The sequence below is a fragment of the Bubalus bubalis genome, chromosome 4, assembly GCF_019923935.1.
Source record: "Bubalus bubalis isolate 160015118507 breed Murrah chromosome 4, NDDB_SH_1, whole genome shotgun sequence".
NCBI lineage: Eukaryota > Metazoa > Chordata > Mammalia > Artiodactyla > Bovidae > Bubalus > Bubalus bubalis.
Window position 1 is genome coordinate 63,351,131 of NC_059160.1, and position 21,837 is coordinate 63,372,967.

The 21,837-nt window shown below is 47.4% G+C and overlaps 3 protein-coding genes and 1 long non-coding RNA gene across 8 annotated transcripts in view; 1 reads left to right on the top strand and 3 right to left on the bottom strand.

The window, feature by feature from the left end:
• LOC112584549 overlaps nucleotides 1-877 on the bottom strand; it is a 2,326-nt gene extending 1,449 nt beyond the window's left edge. For both annotated transcript variants that reach the window (XR_006550495.2, XR_003108827.3), the window contains exon 1: nucleotides 579-877. This is a non-coding gene — a long non-coding RNA (uncharacterized LOC112584549). The remainder of the gene's footprint in view (nucleotides 1-578) is intronic.
• The window catches only part of IL23A (interleukin 23 subunit alpha), a 9,454-nt gene extending 6,295 nt beyond the window's left edge, over nucleotides 1-3,159 (top strand). The window contains exons 2-5 of the mRNA XM_044941509.2: nucleotides 942-1,467; nucleotides 1,690-1,791; nucleotides 2,434-2,580; nucleotides 2,696-3,159. Coding sequence (XP_044797444.2) covers nucleotides 1,300-1,467; nucleotides 1,690-1,791; nucleotides 2,434-2,580; nucleotides 2,696-2,857 — 579 coding nt within the window. The 5' untranslated portion in view covers nucleotides 942-1,299 and the 3' untranslated portion in view covers nucleotides 2,858-3,159. The remainder of the gene's footprint in view (nucleotides 1-941; nucleotides 1,468-1,689; nucleotides 1,792-2,433; nucleotides 2,581-2,695) is intronic.
• Nucleotides 1,920-18,385, bottom strand: STAT2 (signal transducer and activator of transcription 2). 2 transcript variants are annotated; one of them, XM_006075025.4, is made up of 24 exons: nucleotides 18,148-18,385; nucleotides 15,185-15,328; nucleotides 14,882-15,035; nucleotides 14,441-14,536; nucleotides 14,176-14,265; nucleotides 14,009-14,084; nucleotides 13,504-13,589; nucleotides 13,192-13,340; nucleotides 10,136-10,294; nucleotides 9,940-10,032; nucleotides 9,664-9,723; nucleotides 9,282-9,302; nucleotides 8,978-9,071; nucleotides 8,551-8,598; nucleotides 8,387-8,470; nucleotides 8,142-8,240; nucleotides 7,905-8,040; nucleotides 7,731-7,783; nucleotides 7,511-7,605; nucleotides 6,117-6,253; nucleotides 5,761-5,943; nucleotides 5,465-5,522; nucleotides 4,314-4,642; nucleotides 1,920-4,030 (listed from the first exon to the last, which is right to left on the bottom strand). In XM_006075025.4, exons 2-24 carry the CDS (start codon nucleotides 15,313-15,315, stop codon nucleotides 3,888-3,890), a joined length of 2,574 nt encoding a protein of 857 aa, XP_006075087.3. In that variant the 5' UTR covers nucleotides 15,316-15,328; nucleotides 18,148-18,385; the 3' UTR covers nucleotides 1,920-3,887. The 2 variants fall into 2 exon arrangements, with proteins under 2 accessions (XP_006075087.3, XP_006075086.3); XM_006075024.4 differs by having other exon boundaries at nucleotides 14,858-15,035.
• Nucleotides 18,386-19,256: 871 nt separating this feature from the next.
• On the bottom strand, nucleotides 19,257-20,711 carry APOF (apolipoprotein F). 3 transcript variants are annotated; one of them, XM_006075010.4, is made up of 2 exons: nucleotides 20,551-20,711; nucleotides 19,257-20,321 (listed from the first exon to the last, which is right to left on the bottom strand). In XM_006075010.4, the coding sequence occupies exons 1-2, from the start codon at nucleotides 20,633-20,635 to the stop codon at nucleotides 19,360-19,362; spliced, it is 1,047 nt and encodes a 348-aa protein (XP_006075072.1). In that variant the 5' UTR covers nucleotides 20,636-20,711; the 3' UTR covers nucleotides 19,257-19,359. The 3 variants fall into 3 exon arrangements, with proteins under 3 accessions (XP_006075072.1, XP_025139539.1, XP_006075074.1); XM_025283754.3 differs by having other exon boundaries at nucleotides 20,488-20,617; XM_006075012.4 differs by having other exon boundaries at nucleotides 20,416-20,557.
• Nucleotides 20,712-21,837: the final 1,126 nt, after the last annotated feature.

A 21,837-nucleotide genomic window follows, 5' to 3' on the forward strand; every position in this document is an offset into this window, starting at 1 on the left:
CTGGGCAGTTTTGAATAGTACTAAGGGAGCGGAGACCTCTGTCGAAGGTAAGTTTCTCAGAGAAAAAGGGTCAACCTCTTGGAAAGGCTTTGGGAGCCATCTGTGTGGTCATCCATGGCCTCATTCTGACGTCCAGATTGTCCTGGGACCCTCCACTGGGGTGGGGACAGTCCCAGGTTTGGGCCACCCTCCACTCCCACGTCCAGCCTCACAGTCTCAGCTGTTTCACTGAATGTTGCATCAGGGATGGTGATGAAATCAGTATCAGTGGATTTTACCCATGGATGCAACAGGCTGAAGGACCAGCCAGGGTCACTGACACAGTGCACCTTCAACTACCCAGAACCCTGGACTTTCTAGCCACGGTGAAGGGCTCGGTGCTGGAATATCTCCAGTTGGATTTCTAGACCTCACTTACACACTGATGTCCCCTACCCCCAAATCACCTGAATCCCACAGAGCCCAAGAAACTTGGGCCACTAAGGTTGAGGAATCAGATGGTTCTTAGCAACAGTTCTCTCCTCCCAACGGTCCCCCTAGCCTCCAGAGTGAGGCCTGAAGTGAGGGAGCAGTAATACCTTATACTGAACAGATGCGGCTTCCCAGTTCACAAAATGTTTCATGTCCATCCTCTCCTAGTGAAAATAACACTTCCCAACAGAGAAAAAGAAGCCCCCTTATTCTTGGATTGAGGGCATCAGGTGAGCCAGCTTCATTCCAAACTGATCTTGCCATCCTATTGGGAGATAAAAGAATGCTTCTGTTTTGGTTTTTACTCAAGCAGGAGGTGAGGAAATTAGGTTTAAAGGGAGGGCTAATATAGCTTAGAGACACAAAAAGATGAGCGAAAGGTTAAACAGGAAGGAACTTGAGACTAGATTCATTTAAATATTTGCTGTTCCCACCCCTCCCCCTGTCTTCGGCCACTTTGATTCCTGGAGAGCATTACACAGAAGTCTCATCCCAGGCCTCCAGCCACAGCCACCACACGACTCATTTCCCCTGGAACTGAGGCTACTTACCTGGGCTCCCCACGGAGGGGGATGATGCAGGAGGGGAATCCCACCTGCTGTGAGTCACCTGCTAGTATAAAGGGCGGGTCTCACAATGCAAGGACCTTAAAAAGAGACTGAGACAAGGGGAGAAAATCTACAGGAAGCAGCTCAGAACCACGGTGAGCAAGAGAGAACCAGACGCACAGAACAGAGAGAATCAGATTGAGAGCAAGGGGAAGTGGACAGAGGTTCCACAGGGACTGCAAGGCACGGAGCCAGCCAGATTGGAGAGGCAGGCAACGAGATGCTGGGGAACAGAGCTGTGATGCTGCTGCTGCTGCTACTGCTGCCCTGGACAGCTCAGGGCCGGGCTGTGTCAGAGGACAGCAGCCCTGCTTGGACTCGGGGCCAACAGCTCTCACAGCAACTCTGCATGCTGGCCTGGAGTGCACACCTACCAATGGGACATGTGGTGAGTGGCGGCCCCTAGAGCCCATCTGAGCTCTCCAAGGCTATAGTGGAAGATGCTGTGGCCTGGGGTGGAAGCTGGAGGGTTGAAAGCCATCAGGGTAAGAGAGAACAGTGGTTGACAGAACCCCTGAAGAGGGCATCCAGGGACAGTAAGGGCCAAAAGGCCCAGGTAGGATTTGAGGGTACTTATTTCTTTACTCTTTCCACCCCTCCTCCATTTCAGGATCTACCAAGAGAAGAAGGAGGTGATGAGACTACAGATGATGTCCCCCGTATCCAGTGTGAGGATGGCTGTGATCCACAAGGACTCAGGGACAACAGTCAGGTACAAAGATGAGGCTGGCCCCCAAGGAAGAGGGGACTGGAGATAGAGCTGGACACCATGGTGAATTAGTAAAAGTTGTATCTGTCCTTGTCCATTCAGCCTGCTTTAATAATAAACCATAGACTCAGTAGTTTATAAACAACAGACATTTATTTCTCACAGCTCCGGAGGCTGGAAGTCTGAGGTCAAGGTGCCAGTGTGGTTAAGTGAGGGCCCTCTTCCAGATCAGACTTCTTGTCTCCTCACATTGTGGGAAGGAGTAAGGAGTTCTGTGGGTCTCTTTTATAAGACCAATAATTCCATTCATGAGGGCTGCATCCTCATGACCTAGTAACTTCCCAAAAGTCCCACTTCCTACCACCACCACACTGAGGGTCAGGATTTCAACATATGAATTTCACAGGGACGCAAACATTCAGATCACAGCCATGTCTTAAGAATGGCAAATATCAGGTGAGTCTTTGGTGGAGAAATTAGAAGGGATCTGTTTTCTTTCTTTCATTTTGATTTTGGCTGAGCTGAGCTGTACCCAACCAGGGATCAAACCCATGGCCCCTGCAGTGGAAGCGTGGCATCTTAACCACTGGACCGCCTGGGAAGTCCCCATATCTGTTTTCTTTCACGGCTTTCTTTTCTCCCCAGTCCTGCTTGCAAAGAATTCATCGAGGCCTGGTTTTTTACGAGAAGCTGCTGGGCTCAGATATTTTCACAGGGGAGCCTTCTCTACTCCCATATGGCCCTGTGGACCAGCTTCACGCCTCCATACTGGGCCTCAGGGAACTCTTGCAGGTATGAACTAGGGACCTGGAGGAGAGGGGCTTGCAGGTGTCAGAGACAGGGCCTGGGGGTGGGGGTGGGGTGAATGATTTACAGTCTTCTCTGATTGTGTCCTGTGTCCTTTCAGCCCAAGGGTCACCACTGGGAAACTGAGCAGACTCCAAGCCCTATTCCCAGCCAGCCATGGCAGCGCCTGCTTCTCCGTCTCAAGATCCTTCGAAGCCTCCAGGCCTTTGTGGCTGTAGCTGCCCGGGTCTTTGCCCACGGAGCAGCAACTCTGAGCCCCTAAAGCCAGTAGCTTAAGGATGACACCCAGACCTCCGTGGCTCAGTAATGCTAAGATCAATCTATCAACTAGACACCTGTGAGCCAACAAGTTCATTGGTCCATTAATTTTAATGAGACTTCTTCTGTTGAAAAATTACCAAAACTGACTGACTTACAATGTTGACCTAGGAGAGGCTGAATATTTATTACATGGGAAGGGAAATTTTGGGATTATTTATAGTGGCAGGAGCTTGGGGATGAGGATTATTTATTATATTTATACTGAATTATGTACCTTTTTCAATAAAGACTTATTTATGTGGATCTCTAAGTCTAGGCTTGTCAGTAAAAAGAAACAGAATGGAAAAAATAGGGCCAAAGCACTATAAAATGTATCCTTCTGCTCTGCAGGGCTACAGTGGAAAGGGGTCTTACCTCATGACCCCTTGGTATATAGAGTAACTGGGATCTTTTTGGCCATAATCCCTGCTAAGGCTGAGCAAGCTGAATGAGGTTACAAGGGACTGCAATTGGGAAGTATCGCTCCTAAGCATGGCCTTCTCTTGCTCCTTGACCCAGGGCTTCCTTCCCTTCTTTCTTGGCCAACAGTGTATTTGGCCAATGCTAGGAGTCCCCAGGTACTGCGGGATCAGAAGTCAGAGCTGTTATGAGCAGAAAGGGCATTCCAGAAAGACGAAATGAGCACCAGGTTAGTCTTACCAGTCACTAAAATGTTGAAAGCCTTCCATACTGGAAAGAAGCCACTGCCCTGAGCCATACAGGAACCTCCTAACTGTCCTGGTCTGCCCTTGAATGCCTGTACCTCCCAGCACAGCAGGCAGCCTCCAGGCTCCTAGTCGGAGCCATGGGTAACATCCCTGCTGATTCACTGCTGCCTCTCCCTTACCCATATTATGCTTCTCCCTCACATTCCCCCAGGGTTAACCCAGTTTAGAAGGGGCACATGCCTCATGTCCCATCCTTGGAGAGCAGTGTCATGTGTGAGGGGTACGAGGGGCAAATGCACAGAAAGATCTGAGGAAATGTAGCTCCTAGTAGTCAGAAGGGCTCAAGGGCCCATCTGCATAGAAGTGGCTGGGGTTGAAGACGTCAGCTTCATCCATGGTGTTCTGGCAAGGCAACAGTGGATCACCGTTTGGCATGATTTCTTCAATCCTCATGCTGTTCCTAAAGACTAGATCATCCAGAGAAAGAAGTCAGGCCCTGATCTCAGACTAGGAGTTCCCAAACCAGCAGGGAAAGTGAGAGAGGATGGCAGCAGAGGCCTAGATAGGGCCTGAGGGGGGCATTAGGTGAGGTGGGCGAGGCGTGTGTATTTCCTAATGAAATGAATTGCAGCGCAATCAGCCTTTCTCCAATGAGGAGCTTAGAACACAGGCTTTTTCTGTAGCGAGTAGGGGAGGGGAGTTGGGAAAGGCAATGTGTCCTCTCTTCCCTGGTTGCACATCATCACTTACTTTCCATGTCCTCAGTGTTCAAGTGTCTCAGATCATAGGGCAAATCTGGTTCTGGCATGGGCTGTAGTTCGAGCTCTGGAATAGGCTCCAGCTGCAGTTGTGGTCCCGGGTGTGGTTCTAGGACTCCCTGTGACACCTCGCCTAGCGTGGGCTCCAGCGTGGGCTCCAGCATGGGCTCCATGCTTAGATCCAATCCTGCCTCCAGCAGTGGCTCTAGGTCCAGGCCTGGCCCGTGCTCAGGCCCTGACGTGAACCCCAGACCCAGCTCTAATGACTCCAGCTCTGGCTCCAAGTTGAGCTCCGGCAGTTGCTGCAGTTCATCCACCTGTCTGGATACCCAATACAGACAAAAGAGCAGGGCTCAGTTGTTTAGGTGAAGTGGGGAATGGCAGAGAAAGCAGAGGCTATCTTTCTAGTCTAAAAAGGCAACAGAGCAGAGGGCTTAAGACCAAAGGCTCTGGAATTAGGCTTACTAGAGTTTAAATCTTATCATTTACTAGTTGCGGGACCTTAGGCAAAGTGACCCAACCACTCTGAGCCTAAACAAGCATACTTCAGAATACTTGAGAGGAGTAGGATGGTTAAAATCAGGGCTCTGGAATTTGAGAGACCTGAATTGCCGATCAGCCATGTACCCGAGGCATGACACTTCACCACATTAAACCTCAGGTTCCTCAGCTGAAAACAGTAATAACAGTTTTTTTTTTCTGCCTCACAGGACTGTTATGAAGTCACTAAAGAAAACGAACACAAAGCTTTTAGCTCAGTGCCTGGCACATAATGAACTTTCATTAACTGTGGCTATTACCATTTCTGGCTTGGCTGGGTTCTCATAAGGATTAAATGAAAAAAGAAAAAAAAAAAAAAAAAAAAACATGTTCTAAAAGAATCTACTACTATCCTTTGCATCAAGTAGATGTCCATTAACATTAGTGATGATGACGATTATTATCAGGGAACCCCCATGGAGACAACCTAAGGATGGCAGCAGGAAAATAGAGAGAGACTAAAAGAGTAGGAAAAAAACCCCAGAGGGCTGGGGAGCCTGGGTTGGTAGGAAAGAAGGCTGAGGAGACTGGAACTGGGCAGGTCTGGGTAACTATATTAACCAAGAAGGGTTAAGGAAGGTGGGCAAGGAGTTCATATCTCACCTGTTAGAGACAAAAATGAGCTTATGTTTCAGGTATTTCTTCCGCTCCTCAGGATTAACTATGGGGGACAGACACAGGAGGCAGGGGAGGTCAGTGGACTGGACACGTCGCCCCAGGGTCCTCTAGTGCAGGTGGTCCTGACTGCCATGTCTCCCTACTGACTGACTAGCAGCGTCCCACAGACAAATCCCTTCCCCTCTGGATGTTGGTTTTCCCATCTTGAAACAGAAGAGCTGCATTTATGGATGCCTGTGGACCCCTGCACTCTACCAGTGAAATATATCAACGGTTCTCACTTTTCTCCTGGGAGTAGCAACCGAAAGCCTCATCCCGGGGGATTCGCGGGTAGAGGAAGCGCAGTGGGTTCTCAGGTATGTTCTCCTCCGTGAGCATCTGGTACTGGCTGATGATCTTGGTCAGTGGAAGTGACTGCAGCACCTCCTTGGTGAAGGGCTGCACAGAGTTGATGAGCACCTCGTCTAGAGAGCGGATGTAGGAACAGGCAGGCTTGAGAGGAGAGGCTGGGCCCGAGGGCTTCCCACCCTGGCTGCCCAACCCCAAATCTGCCAAGGGATTTGGGACAGAGCCAGGGAAGCCAAGGGCAGTAGAGGGGAGGAAAGGAGAGGCTGAGGGGAACGGTAGAGCTGCTGACCATCATCTTGGTGTTCCACCCAGGAGCAGGTAATGCCCCCTTCCAACGTTTCGCTAAAGCGCAGCAGGAAGGTGCCGGAGACAGTCTTCTTCAGCAGCCGGCGCACCTGGTTCCGGCTCACAAAGCCCATGATACGTCTGCAGCATGGAGAGCAGCTGTGAGGCCCTGCTGCTTCCTACTCCCCTTGTAGAAGAACAGAGTGCCAGGGCTGGGCCTCAGCCCTGCCAACCTGTTACAGACTGTTCTGTGTTGGCCAAGTCATTTCACTTAACTGACAGTATCCACCTCCCAGGGCTGGAAGAGGTGTGAAGCTTCAGTGAGATCACACAGGTGAAAAGCACCTTGTAAAAGGCAAAGGGTTGCCCAAATGGGCAGTGTGGTGGAAAGTGCACAGGGGTGGGGTCAGACAGCCCTGGGTTCGAATCCCGACTGTCCCCCTGGTGTAACTCCCTTAATCTCCCTGAGCCCTCACTTCCTCACTTGAGGGTGGCAACACCCACCATGCAGCAGGGCTGAAAGGATTACATGAGAGAATTCATCAAGAGCACCTAGTAGGCTCCAACCCCCCGAAGGCCCCATGGAACTTGCTGGGCCCTGCTCTCAGTTGGCAATTCTCCTCCTATGTTAAGCGAGGCCTCGACTCAGACCAGCTCGGCATGCTGAGGGACAAGCTGTTTGGTACCGATACTTCTCTTCTGTCAGCCTTTCCCTAGCCTCTGTCTGCCCCAGCCCTCCGTCCTTGCTGTCCCAGGACCTTTGGCCTTGCCTTAACACTGACGGGTTAAGCAGAAACCATTCATGGTAGGCTGTGATCAGGCCCTTACCAAACGTCTACAGTTGGAAACCTCACATCCCTCACTGGTGATTTCTGTCTCCTCCTCAGACAGACACCCTCCCTGTGGTGATTATTTCTAACATGAACCAACTCTCAATTGCCACATGAACACAGTGGATGCTTGACAAATACAGGCTGCTGCTGCTGCTAAGTCGCTTCAGTTGTGTCTGACTCTGTGCGACCCCACAGACGGCCGCGCACTGGGCTCCCCCATCCCTGGGATTCTCCAGGCAAGAATACTGGAATGGGTTGCCATTTCCTTCTCCAATGCATGAGAGTGAAAAGTGAAAATGAAGTCACTCAGTCGTGCCCGACTCTTAGCGACCCCATGGACTGCAGCCTACCAGGCTCCTCCGTCCATGGGATTTTCCAGGCAAGAGTACTGGAATCAAATACAGGCTAGGAGACTACTACTGCGAACGTGAGGGGGTGTGACGTTGCAGCGGGTTTTGCACACTCCCTCTACTTGCCACACGAGGGCGCACAGAGTCCACTCTCAAGCCCAGAAAGGCAGCTGGGCCTGAGGGAGTGGAAGGAGGGAGACTGACCAAGGCCTTACCCATCCTTCCAGAGATCCTTCAGGTGGTCATGTATCAGGTCCAGAATCTTGTCGAGCCATGTCCAAAACGGTAGCTTGCCAGGGGGACTCTCTCGCTGAAGGAAGAACGGCAAGGCAGGAAGAGGTGCAGAGCTGCCCCGGGTGTGGAGAGTGAGGGGTGGGGGAAGGGCTAGTAACTGGAGGGGGCCAGGGGCCAGCTGCAAGGGATGCAGGGAATTACCTTAATGAAGTCAACCCAGGACAACGACGCACCCTCAGTCTTGGAGTTCTGCCCTGTGGAAGGACAGTTCAAGATGACGGAAGGAGGCAAGGCCAAAGGTCCTGGGACAGCAAGGACGGAGGGCTGGGGCAGACAGAGGCTAGGGAAAGGCTGACAGAAGAGAAGTATCGGTACCAAACAGCTTGTCCCTCAGCATGCCGAGCTGGTCTGAGTCGAGGCCTCGCTTAACATAGGAGGAGAATTGCCAACTGAGAGCAGGGCCCAGCAAGTTCCATGGGGCCTTTGGGGGGTTGGAGAAGAACTGCTGATCCTGCAGAGGTGGGAGGGGACAGGGTGGCTCAGAAGCAGTGCCCTCACACCAAGCTCCACACCCCTCCTGCCCTCCCTTCACCTGTTGGCCCCACCTCCTACCTGGGGGTTTGAGCTGAGCAGATTGAACCAGAGAACAGAGGCCCAGGCAATTGAGAGTTGGTTCATGTTAGAAATAATCACCACAGGGAGGGTGTCCGTCTGAGGAGGAGACACAAATCACCAGCGAGGGATGTGAGGTTTCCAACTGTAGACGTTTGGTAAGGGCCTGATCACAGCCTACCATGAATGGTTTCTGCTTAACCCCTCCTTATGTCTCCCCACAAATGCACTTCATTTTCACTTACTGTCAGCTCCTGCTTCAGACCCTGGTAGGTGTATTTGACTGTGAAGCTAATGATGTGCAATTCCTCTGTAACGGACAGCAGCCCCTGGGACAACAGAAGACTCAGTGATCAGAGTGCCCTCTGGCAAGTTCCTCCTGCCCCATAATCCTCTGTGCAGGCCTCACCTTATTGTTGCCTTTTCCTGAACCCCCTGAACGCTGCTCCACCAGAGTCTGTGAATGGAAGGGAGGGAGAAAGAATGCCAGAGAAGAGACCTCAGGGCCCCTGGAACCCCGGCTTTGTCCTCAGGACTTCCCAGGGCCTGGGAACTTCCCCCAGCCTGTTCCATTGCACTACCGGCTTAAAACAGCATCCCTCTGGGACTTCCCTGATGGACCAGTGGCTGAAAATCCACCTTCCAGTCGACATGGGTTTGATACTTTGTCTGGGAATTAAGATCCCACATGCCACAGGGCAACTAAGCCCACATACCACAACTAGAGATCCCGCATGTCACAACAAAGATGTCATGTACTGCAACTAAGATCCAATCCAGCCAAATAAACAAAAATAAATATTAAAAAAAAAAGCATTCCTTCTTAACCACCTTACCAGGTAGCCAAAGTCCCAAATTAAGCCCTGAGTCTGGCCCTTCTCGGGGGTCAAAGTTTTCTGGTTTGAGGTCAGAATGTTGAACTTCCGGAAGCTGTTCCGAGGAAAAAGAAGATATATGGAGGTCAGGAGCAAAGTCCGGTAGGAAAACAAAAGTCCCACTTCCTTTCAGACCTCCCCTCCTTTCTGTGTCCATGCACCACACAAATCAACCTCCTCGCCTGTGTCCCCATCAGGGCTGTCACACGTGACTGAGCAGCTCATGCAGTGCACAGAGTCTGCAGCATCCTTGTTAGGTACCTACCCTTGTGATTTGGGAGAATCCCTAAAAAGAAAAAAAAAATCATTAGGAAGCAAAATAATGTAGAAGTAAGGGATTCAGTCTTTGGGGTCAGACAGACCTAAGTTCAAATAGCTCACCAGTTATGTGGCTTGCACTAGAGATATAAAGTGCATTGATAATATCTAACTCCTGGGGTTCCTGTGACAATTTTAAATTGGGTACTTGACAAGCTACATGTCACATAGTAATGACTCAAAAGGGATGAACTATTTCTATGAGGTAGTAATGGAAGGGGAAAGAACACAGCCCTAGGGCCTGGTTGTGAATGGTAGCTGTCTCCTCCACTCCATCATCCCGTGTCCTGGGCGCCTCTGGGTCCCACCCTTCACCTGCCCCAACTTACCTGTCAACGGAGACTTCCGCAGTCAGTGATTCATTGCCTTCCTGGAGTCTCACTAGCAGCCTGGAGGAGAGGGAGGTAGATGGGGGAAAGTGGTCAACCTCAATCTCCTGGATAGAACAGATGTTTAAAAAAGATAAGGGAAGAGATGAGAAGGGGTAAGTGGACTGAGGGGAAATGAGAGAAGAAACAGCTCACAGTGAGAAGATCTGAAAAGCCAAAGAGCACACAGTGTCAGGGCTGGAAAAAGAAAGCAGGAATGAGTTCTGAGATGCCAACCTTGTTCGGACGGTGAACTTGCTCCCTGTCTTGAGGATGAGGGGTCGATGAAGAGTTTGGGGCATGCAGGGCTGATTTTCTACTACAAAGGCTCTGGAGAGATGTGGAGAGAATATATAGAGGTCAGTATCTGTAAGAATGGCTCCCTTGGTCCTTTCCCTCTGGCCTCCGAGGGGTCCTTTCTTGGCCTCCAGACCTGTGGAGCAGGCGCTGCAGCAGCTCTGTGACCTGGGCCTCCCGCAGGTCCACCCCTTTGTTCAGAGGGTCCCCATCATAGGAGACCATGTGACTCAACTCCTTCAGCTCCTTCAGCAGCTGCCGCAAGTGAAACAGCAGCTTCGCTCCATCTGTGAACCTGGGTAATGACATAATCCAAGGAAGAAAGAATCATGAGTTTCCTGGAACCCCCAAACAGGCTCCAAAAGCTCCCCTTTAACTATGTGGAAAGTCATAAACTGATTGGGACAAAAAAAGTGTCCCAATGTGTATGAAAGTGTATGAAATATTATTCAACATTGTTCATAATGCAAGGAATGAAAATGAAAGCCACTTTCACATATAAAACCAAAAACTATATTTAACATAATAAAGATAACATATGATGCTTGATCTCTTTTTTTTAAAGTGCTTTACACATCTTCATGCATTTAATTCTTAAAACAACCCTATGAGGTAGGTACTATTTTATCCCTATTTTATGGAGGATAAAGCTGAGGCACAGAAAGAGTAAAGTGACTTGCTCAAGGTCATAAAACTAGTAAAGAATGAAGTTGTATGTGGTCCCAGGCAGTCTGGCTGTACCATCCATACTTTTAACTTCTATATTTTACTGTTTTTATAATAAGATATAAGACCAATAGACAATGTGGTAACAGGAAAACAATCGTCCACTACATAAAAGCAAACAGACTGGGATAGCAGTTTGGAACTATTTTTTAAAAAGCCTCAAAAATGTACATATGCTTTATAGTATTCCATTTCTAAGATACACCCTAAGGAAATAATCAAACAAATGGACAGACAGATGGTCACAGTTCATGGCTTTGTTATCTGTAATAGAAAAATTAGAAACAATTGGCACTGGGTATACGTGGTGGTAATTTAGTCGCTAAGTCATGTTTGACTCTTTGAGATCCCATGGTATAAATTATGTTATAGTTACACCATGGAATACTATGCAACCATTAAAAATAACGATAAAATAGGTGGAAAATTTTAATATGGAAAATGTCCAAAAATATTAAATTAAAAAATATAAGATAGTATACATATATGATAGAATCTGATTTCTGTTTAAAACAGATGTATATTTGTGTATATGCACAGGGAAAATCTGGGAAAATGTATTCAAAAGTATTAACAGTGGGTACCTCTGCATGATCAGATTATGCAGATGGATAATTTTTACTTTTTTTCCCCTCTTTTCAGTAGTCTGAAATTTTTTCAATTGGCATATATTTACAATCAGAGAAAGCAATAAAGCTCTTTGTATATAAAAACAATGAAACAAAAGAACAACACAATAACAGCAGCACCACCAAGAAAAGATATATTCTCTAACCTGGGAATATCACTTCCAACAACTTACAGAAATAAATTAGGGTTGTAAATAAAGATGTAACTATGAGGTTATTTCTGGAGGAAGAAAAGGCAACACACTCCAGTATTCTTGCCTGGAAAATTCCACGGACAGAGGAGCCTAACAGGCTACCGTCCATGGGGTCACAAAGAAATGGACATGACTCAACACGCATGCAAACGTGTTATTTACTGCAGCACTGTTTAAAACAGTGAGAGGTTATTTACTGCAGCACTGTTTAAAACAGTGAGAAATCGAGAATTCCCTGGCAGTCCAATGGTTAGCACTTCCACTGTAAAGGGAATGAGTTTGTCCTTGGTCACGGAACTAAGATCCCACAAGCCAGCACAGCACAGCCAAAAATAAAAAAAGCAAGAAATCACTCACAGGCCATAGTTTGCCAATCCTGCAACTGTAATTTAAATACTTATCCTGTACCCTAAGCCCTATACACCTGTTTTCAACTTACCTGAAAGTTGTGATATTTTTTATTTATTTATTTATTAACTTTCAGCTGTACTACACAGCATGCACGACCTTAGTTCCCTGACCAGTGATCGAACCCATGCCCTCTGCAGTGGAAGGGCACAGTCTTACCACTGGACCGCCAGGGAAGTTCCCTGTGATGTATTTTTAATAGATTAAATTATAATAAATTTTCTCATAAGATATTTAAATAATAGGTATCTTTCAAATCAAATATATTGAAGGACACATTAGTTATTTTTTTTACATCACAATAGATAATATAAGATAGTTTACTAGAAAACAATAGCAAGAAATTAAAAGCAACCTGAATATCCAAATATAGGAGTTTATTAATTAAATTATATTACTCCCATAAAGGGAACTATTATGCATCTATTAAAAGTATCATAGGTAGGGACTTCCCTGCTGGTTAAGACTCCAGGCTTCTACTGCAAGGGGCATGGGTTTGATCCCTGCTTGGGAAACTAGGATCCCACATGACGTGTGGAATGGCCAAAAAAAACATATCACAAGTAAATATTATATAATGCTAAGTTAAAAAAACAAACTCACAGGTCTCAAAGTAGTTTGAATAGTACGTTTCAATTTTTGTTTAATATTATAGTAGCTACAAACAGATATTAAGGTTAACAGGTAATTTTCTTTTCCTTTTTTTGGTGGCATTATATTCATTGCACTAAAAAAAGGTAAAAAGATATTTCTCTGGTGATTAAAGAGGCAGGAAAAATTGGACTGTGGATCAGAGTCTTTCACCAAAGCAAAGACTGGGCTCTGGGCTTGCTGAGTGGTGAGAATGAAGAGCAGCGTGTAGCTGCAGTCAGACAAGGGAGCTGAGGTCATTCTGGGGAGTAGAGACTAAGGAGGGCGGTGTCTCTTGTCATATACAGGCCATTGTGTGTGTGCTCAGTCAACCGTGCCTGACTCTTTGTGACCCCACAGGCTGTAGCCTGCCAGGCTCCTCTGTCCATGGGATTTCTCAGGCAAGAAAACTGGAGTGGATTGCCATTTCCTCCTCCAGGGGATCTTCCCAACCCAGGGACTGAAGGCAGGTCTCCTGCATTGCAGGTGGATTCCTTACCACTGAGCCACTGGGGAAGCTCATTCAGGGCATTATAATCTACAAAGCACAGGTGGTAGTTAGGACTAGGGACAGGTGAGCATGAAGTTGGGGAGGTGTCTCTCACCACTTCTCCAGCTGTTCCAACCCTCCGACAGGGGGCGCTCCAATGCAGGCTTTCTGCTGCTGGACTTTCCATTCCTCCAACTTGGGCAGCAATAGCTCAATTAAGGTAGTTAATTGGCCTAGCAGTGCTTTGGAGGCATCCAGCACCTCCTATGGAAGACATAAAGTAAGTACTGAGAGCCTCTTACCATTACCCTCCACCATCCAACTAGGCATAAAGAGACAAAGAAACCAAGGCCAGGAAGCCAGGGCTCCCAATGCCTCATTTTCCCCAGTTCCCTGCTGCCCACTCCTTCTGTCCTCTGACTCCCACCTTTCTCTGTCTGTCCAGTTCATTGAGTGTTTCCTGAAGAATGTCCATCTGTCTGGTCTGACGGGGGTCCAAAGAAGGTGTCCTCACTGGATGGCAGGAGAGGGAGGGAGACAAGTGCTCAGACCTAGGGCTCCTCCTGATCCAGACCTCAGTTAGAGTCAGGAGAAGGGAGTTTGAAAGGGAGAAGAAAGGGAACCAAGCAAAGCACAGGCATCTCTGGGCCCTCAGGCAAATTCTGCATCGTCTTGCTAGAACTAGAAGCCCACTCAATCAGCCAAGGCAGTTTCCCAAACACCTCCTCCAACCTTCACCAGCTATCCCTTGGTTTATATCATTACCCTGACCTATACAACATACCCTGGCACTTCCAGCATTGCATGGCAGCAGGACTATAACCAGAAAGATGCAGCCACAAGTTGATTACCATTTACTGGGACTTTTCCCTTCTGCTCTACTCTACCCTTGGCCTCCCAGTAGGTACCCCACCCTTCAAAGTGCTTTCTACCTGATTTCTCGATATTATATCGGAAACAGAAGACATCCTGCTGGTCTTTCAGTTGGCTGATGGATTTCACCAGCTTCTGCAGAAGAGATGAGACCCCAGTGAGGCTGCCTCTATGAAAGAAGGCAGGTTGAGTCCTGCCCACCCTGGCTCTTGCCACGTCTACCAACCTCCTTCATAGCCTGTAATTTCAGGATCCGGGAATCAAGTTCATGCTGCTGGCTCTCCCCAGGTGCTTCAGGGGCTGGATCTCGTTGCTCCTGAAATAAAAGGCTATGAGCACATTTCAACTCTGACCTGTCACCCCTAAAATCCAGACCTGAAATTAAACCACAGGATGTGGAGAGATCTTGTTCTGAGGCAAATTTCCTGAGTCCTTTCCATGGTCCCTCTCTACTCCAGGAGCTTTTCAACACACCACCAAATTGTTCTCACCAGCTGAGCCCTCTGAGCCCAGGTCAGAATTCTTTTTTCTTCCAGAAGGAGATTAAAGATCATCTCAGCCAACTGGGTAGAGCCAGTGGGAAGGGCCTGCAGTAGGAAAAGAGGAAGAATTGATAGAACTCAACTGCCATCAATAAACTACCACCTCAGACCCTCCACACTGGTGGCCTCGGTATTCTCCCCTTCCTCGGGATCCCAAGCCCTACCCTGTTTCACCACTGGTTCTCCAAACCCTAGCCTCTTTCTAATAGGATCATCTAGACTCTGCCCTTCTCTCTTCCAGGGATCCCCTAAATCCAGACTCTGTCCTTTTCCCCCCAGATCTTCTCCTGTCCCTTTGAACCTCCAGGTCCTGTTCCACGTTCCATATCCAGAAAGTCCTCCTCTTCATTCAGCTCCCATTCCTACCTTATCCCCTGCTCCTCTGAGTACCTGAATATCCCGATAGAATTTTCGCAAGTTGTGCTGTAGCAAAAAATACTCAGAGTCTTGGCTGCATCGGCCACACTCAGAGTTGAGTTGGTCCAAGAAGTGCAAGCATAGCATATTAGCCATGGCAGCATCGTTTCCCAGTGCAGCTTTCTGCCTGTGGACCAGGAAGAACAAGGATGTGTGTGTCTGCAGAACTGGTACTATTTTGAGGCCATTCAACCCCTTCTGGGTGTCTCCAGGATCCTGGGGGCTCAGGAGAAAGAAATCACTCTCTTCATCCCCCCAATTCCCAGAAGGCCTCACCAGTTCTGATCTTCAATCCAGACAGCCAAGTGCTGTCGAACATCCATCGGCAGGAGGCTATTTGAGTAGAGCTCATGCAGCTGATCCAGAAACGGGCTGTCAAGGTTCTGCAGCATCTCCCACTGCGCCATTTGGGGTGTGAGCCTGAAGGATGTAGATTCCCAACTGGAAATTTTGCTGGACTAAATCATCCACAGTCTCATGATTATTTATTATTACAAATTTAAAAATTAAATCATACCAGCAAGAAAAAAATTAAAGTCTAGATTGATCCCACTTCCAATCTTGATCCCTTTTCCTCCTCTCCAGAAGTAACCAGTATTACCAGTTTGGTGCATATTTTTCTATGGAGTATTATTTAAGAACTCCAATGTGTAGGCCTTTTTTGTTTCAGTGGTAATTTTCAAACACACAACAAAGTTGAGTGAGTAGTACAAGGATCATCCATGTACCTGTCAGATCAGATCAGATCAGTCGCTCAGTCGTGTCTGACTCTTTGCGACCCCATGAATCGCAGCACGCCAGGCCTCCCTGTCCATCACCAACTGTCACCCAACTTCAATAAGCAGTAATGGTATTTCCACAATCTTTATTTATTTCCCCCAGTGAACTTATACATGCATTTGTTTGGTTTTGTATACACTTATGCCGGACCATTTAGAAGTCAGCCTTGAGTTTTTATCTCAGCATTATCCCTGCTGGCCCCAAACCTTTTATCAGAGGCTGAAACCTCCATGGAGATAAACTGCTCTCCCAGTTGGAAGGAGGAGCTCCACTCTTTAGCAGATGCTTAAGATGCCTAAACACTGTGCAAGGGGTCACTCAATCCCTAGGACTATGACACTTGTATGACCTCTGTCAATTTCTAATTCTTCATGTGGATTATCAACTTTGTGAGATAATCAATACCCAATTTTAATTGAGTGAAACCAATTTCACTCAAAACTGGTTTTTGCTGGTCACCAAACAGGCTCGGTGAAGAACTGTTCTCCTTACCTCTCCCTGCCCACTGCCATCTGTCTGTTTAGGAAATCTAAACTTCTTGCAGCCTGAGCCTAACAGAAAAGAACAAACACCCCCTTCTGTAGTCTAAGAAAAGGTCACATGATTTAATTACAAATCAAATGCTTAGGGTGGGAAAGATTCTTTTCCACCAGTATAGTAATCATTTCTTCCTCTGGGAAGTAGAAACAGGGGAAGGAAAGAATTGGGCAGGGGCTCCGCCATTTTAACTCTTTTAATAGAGCTTGACTTTTTAAACTATATATTTGTATTGCTTTTAAAAAAACAAATGACCAGGCCTCAGTACCTAAGGAACTAATCAGCTGGTATTAATAAAGCAAAGCGGAAAGTAAACCCTGAGGTTTAAATATGAGAAAAAAAACAAAAAACCTGGCCTTCTTAAATACATTGCAAACACGGAGGTTAAGGGCTATAAACTCTTCTTTCTCCAGTTATCTATTACTCTTTCAGGTGCACATTTTGTTCTCCGTAAGCTTTTCTGAATTGAACTGTATTTTTTTTCTTTTGCTGAGGATCAGAAATAACACAGACCGTATGCAGGTCAGGAAGCAACAGTTAGAACTGGACATGGAACAAAAGACTGGTTCCAAATCGGGAAAGGAGTACATTAAGGCTATATATTGTCACCCTGCTTCTTTAACTTATATGCAGAGTACATCATGAGAAACGCTGGGCTGGAAGAAGCACAAGCTGGAATCAAGATTGTCAGGAGAAATATCAATAACCTCAGATATGCAGATGACACCACCCTTTTGGCAGAAAGTGAAGAACTAATGAGCCTCTTGATTAAAGTGAAAGAAGAGAGTGTAAAAGTTGGCTTAAAGCTCAACATTCAGAAAACTAAGATCATGGCATCCAGTCCCATCACTTCATGGCAAGCAGATGGGGAAACAGTGGAAACAGTGGGTGACTTTATTTTTCTGGGCTCCAAAATCACTGCAGATGGTGACTGCAGCCATGAAATTAAAAGACGCTTACCTCCTTGGAAGGAAAGTTATGACCAACCTAGACAGCATATTAAAAAGCAGAGACATTACTTTGCCAACAAAGGTCCGTCTAGTCAAGGCTATGGTTTTTCCAGTGGTCATGTATGGATGTGAGAGTTAGACTGTAAAGAAAGCTGAGCGCCGAAGAATTGATGCTTTTGAACTGTGGTGTTGGAGAAGACTCTTGATAATCCCTTGGACTGCAAAGAGATCCAACCAGTCCATCCTAAAGATCAGTCCTGGGTGTTCACTGGAAGGACTGATGTTGAAGCTGAAACTCCAATACTTTGGCCACCTGATGCGAAGAGCTGACTCACTGGAAAAGACCCTGATGGTGGGAAAGATTGAGGGCAGGAGGAGAAGGGGACAACAGAGGATGACATGGTTGGATGGCATCACCGACTTGATGGACATGGGTTTGGGTGGACTCCGGGAGTTAGTGATGGACAGGGAGGCCTGGCTTGCTGAGGTTCATGGGGTCGCAAAGAGTTGGACACGACTGAGTGACTGAACTGAACTGAACTGAACCTAGAAGAGTGGGATGGGGTGGGAGGTGGGAGGGAGGTTCAAGAGGGAGGGGACACATATATACCTACAGCTGATATATATAGCAGAAACCAACACAATACTGTAACGCATTTGTCCTCCAATAAAACAAACACACACACACACACACACACACACACACACAGACCAAAAAGTAAAAGTGTTGGCCAAGACGCTGAACCAATGCAACAATGCCAGGTTTCGAGTCTTGGAAGTAGGGGTGTTTCTGGAGTGGGGCATTACGAATGGACCCCTAGGTTGGACAGGAGGGGCAGCAAGCGACAGCTCCTATTTCTACCTGGAAACAGTCTGACCCCTCCGGGGTGTACCCGCCCGGGCCTACCTTCCATCTGAGGAAAAAATTCGCGCCTCCACCTACACCCCCGCGCGCCCTCACAAGGCCAGTACCTGGTTAGGGTCTCAGACCCAGTTCCCTGCAGTAGCTCCGGTCCAAGCTTCCGGACGCCAGAAAGCGTTCCCGCACCAGGGCCTCCAGAGACGCCCTCGGCTTCTGCCGGCGTCTCGGACCCGCCCCCTTTCCGCAGGCTTGAGAAAGAGGCTGAATCTCAGAGTTCGTCACTTCCAGAGGGGCACTTCGGCACTGGCGGCCGTTCAGCCAAACGCTTCCCCAGGAAGTGAGCTCATTGGCGCCACCACAACTCCTCCTTCCCCAAGGGGCGGGGCAAGAGGAACCGAAACCACACCTCCAGCAGCAGCAAATGGTAGGCGAGCTCAAGTAAGCCCCGCCCCGTGTGTGCGAAGGGAGGAGTCCAATTAGCAGAATTGTTCAGGACTGAAACAGCTGATTTCCGAGAATCAGAACCCACTCGGCGGAACCGAGACTAGACAAGACCTTGTAGGCGTTGATATACGAAGCGGAATTGCGACACTTTGGGACGGGAAGGGGAGGGCTTAAGTAACAACAACAATAACAATGACAAAAGCTTCTTTATTGTTGGTACGGTGCTAAGTATTAGTACAGCATATCATTTTTAATTTCCACGAAACCTATTGAGATGCAAATCATTACCCTCACTTTACAAATTTTAAAAAACTGAGTTTGGAGAAATAAGTTACTAGTCAATGATCACTGAAGCTCTAACAAGTGGAGCCTGGATTCAAAGCCAAATCCTCTGATTCCAAACCACAAACTTTAAAACTCTTACACGTTACAGTACTGCTTTTTTCCTTGATAAGAAATCAGAGATTTGGATTTTGAACACACACATTACAACTTATCAGAATACTAGATCTAGTCATCGTGTTTACCACCTTCTTTTATTATGTACTTATTTTTGGCCACACCACCAAAAAGTGAGCAGAAAAAGTTTAGCTCTTCTCATTCCCCTCTTTCTTTGCCTTTTTGTAATCTCAGAACACTTAATCCTGATCTGGTTATGGATGGTAGTTTATAGAAGGGAAGGAATCAGAGTAGAGTTCTGCTGGATTAAGTGGACTGGATTGAATTCTCTTTACTCAGAGGTAACCATCTTTTTATTATTTTTTATTTTGGCTGTGCTGCACGGCTTGCATGATCTTAGTTCCCTGACTGGGGGTTGAATCTAGGCCCTCTGTCAGTGAAAGGGTGGAATCCTAACGGTTGGATCCTACCACCTTCTTTTATATCTCAATATTCCAATACCTAGGATCTAAGCCACAGTTGTTGAATAAGGTCCACCCCCAGCATGGATTTGAACTTACTACTTCTGACACGAAAGGGGCCATGATAGTTGTTTCTTCCACTTCACTCATATCTGAGGTGCTCCGAAAGACTTCCTTGCTGGTCTCTGGTGGAGGGGTGTTTGCCTCTCTCTCATAGTAATACTGGATCAACCGCTGAACCCCAGCCTTCAGTGCAGGTTTAAGTGCAGTACCGATTATTAGTCCTGTGGATCCCCTTGACGATCCAGCCATGGCCATCAGAAGGTCATAACCCAGATCTATAACCCCATCTCGGCCTCGTTCCTTGGCCACGTCCAAGCAGTTCTGAACAGCATAATATATTGCTGTGCCCAGATTGTAGAAGGTTCCCACTCCCGGCAACATCTGGACTATATTGTGCACATTCTGCTCCTGCTCCTGCTCACAGTCTTTGATGGAGGGTGATCGTCGGGCTCTCTGTGGGCCTGGGTTCTCTCTAGCCCACAGCTGCAGAGCAGAGGCCAGAGCATCTACTGACACTCCCCTCCCTGTGCTTCGGCTTTTCTCCAGCTCTTGAAGATGTCTGATGAGGGTCTGTGTAGCATTTACACCCCCCTGGCGGTACAGCTGAAGCTGCAGGACCTGTACATCACCTTGACAACCAGCTTTGTCCAGGGCGATCATCAGTGCCAGGCTTACCAGAAACCTGGGGAGAGGGGCCATCTGAGTGAAGCCAGGGAGGGATTTGGGAAGAAGGGTCTGGCAAGACAAGGGGTACGAGGAAGTTAGCGAGGATTCCAAGGGTGAAGGAAGATGTAGTAAGACATCCATCTGGTTTCCAGATGAAATGGCATCTGCAGCGTGCAGCAGGAAGCAGCAAAGAAGTAGCTCAACTGGTAACATGATGAGTCTGAGACCATGCAGGTTCGTAACAGAGTGCCCTGGAGAGGGGAGAAAGCAGAAACATACAAACCATTTCCTTAAGGGCTGTGGTCCAAAAGGAGCCCAGGACTCAGGGCGAACCTCATCTGTTACCTCCAAACTTCTGTTCTTTTTTAGCTAAAGGACTGAAAAACAGGAAACTCAACCCAATTGTTCCCACTTGACCTTCTCCATCTTCAGGTCTTCCTCAGCATGATTTCCACCCATTTACAAGGAGCTCCAAATTACCAAACAGTGCAGTGATTAAGAAGTGAGACTGCTTTGATGGATTTGGTAGCCCCTCGATCCTGTTCTGCTGACTCCTCTGCCCCATGAAGAGAGCAGATATACTGGCTTTCCCCTAGTATCAGTAAGAGATGTAATCTCTGCAAATATTTATTCATCTGTTCTGGCTTCTCAAACTTTGTGCGCTTGTCACACACTTGGCCTCAGTATCTAAAAACTTTGGTATTTGGCATTTCCAACCAGTCCCTGTCACGTTCCCACTTTAGCTCATGATAGAAGCTGGGAGATTAAGAATCAGAAGAGATTGGATGTCTATCATTCCCTTTTATTTCTCTTTTCAGTTTAAAAATTAAATTAGCAAGCTACAGTGTCTCATTGGGGATTTAGTACAGGTAGATGAATGAGGAAAAAAGTTCAAATGCTTCTCATGCTGAGATGTATTACAGGCACAGTATATGCTAACTGAAAGAAAATATGAAAAATGTAATGTGAAATAAGAACTGAGAGCTACTAAGTGGAGAAGGGCAAGGTTAACGCCAGCACTGGGATGAAATAGAGTATATCTATCCTAAGTAGGGAGAAGGCAATGGCACCCCACTCCAGTACCCTTGCCTGGAAAATCCCATGGACGGAGGACCCTGGTAGGCTGCAGTCCATGGGGTCGCTAAGAGTCGGACACGACTGAGTGACTTCACTTTAACTTTTCACTTTTCACTTCACGCGTTGGAGAAGGAAATGGCAACCCACTCCAGTGTTCTTGCCTGGAGAATCCCGGGGACAGGGGAGCCTGGTGGGCTGCCATCTATGGGGTCACACAGAGTCAGACACGACTGAAGCAACTTAGCAGCAGCAGCAGCAGCATCCTAAGTAGTGTCCAACATTTCTGCCTACTTACTGTGTCCCATCTTATTTATTTATTTGTCTGTGTTTGGTATTTGTTCCAGCACGCAGGATGTTTGTTACATTGTGTGGGCTTCTCTCTAGTTGTGGTGCATAGTTGAGGGTGTATGGGCTTAGTTAACCTGTGGCATGTGGGATCTTAGTGCCCAGACCAGGGATCAAACCTGCTTCCCCTGCATTGGAAGGCAGATTCTTAACCACTGAACCATCAGGGAAGTCCCTGTCCCATCTTTGAACACAGTCCTGGAAGAGCAGATCTGTCTACAATGTGGCATTGAATACCTGAAGTAAAGAATCTGGACAAGTTCCTGAATCAGTTTCTCCATAAAGCACTTCAGAATAGCTGTAGAACATTTTATAAATTATATTGTTGTCACCCATAGACATTGA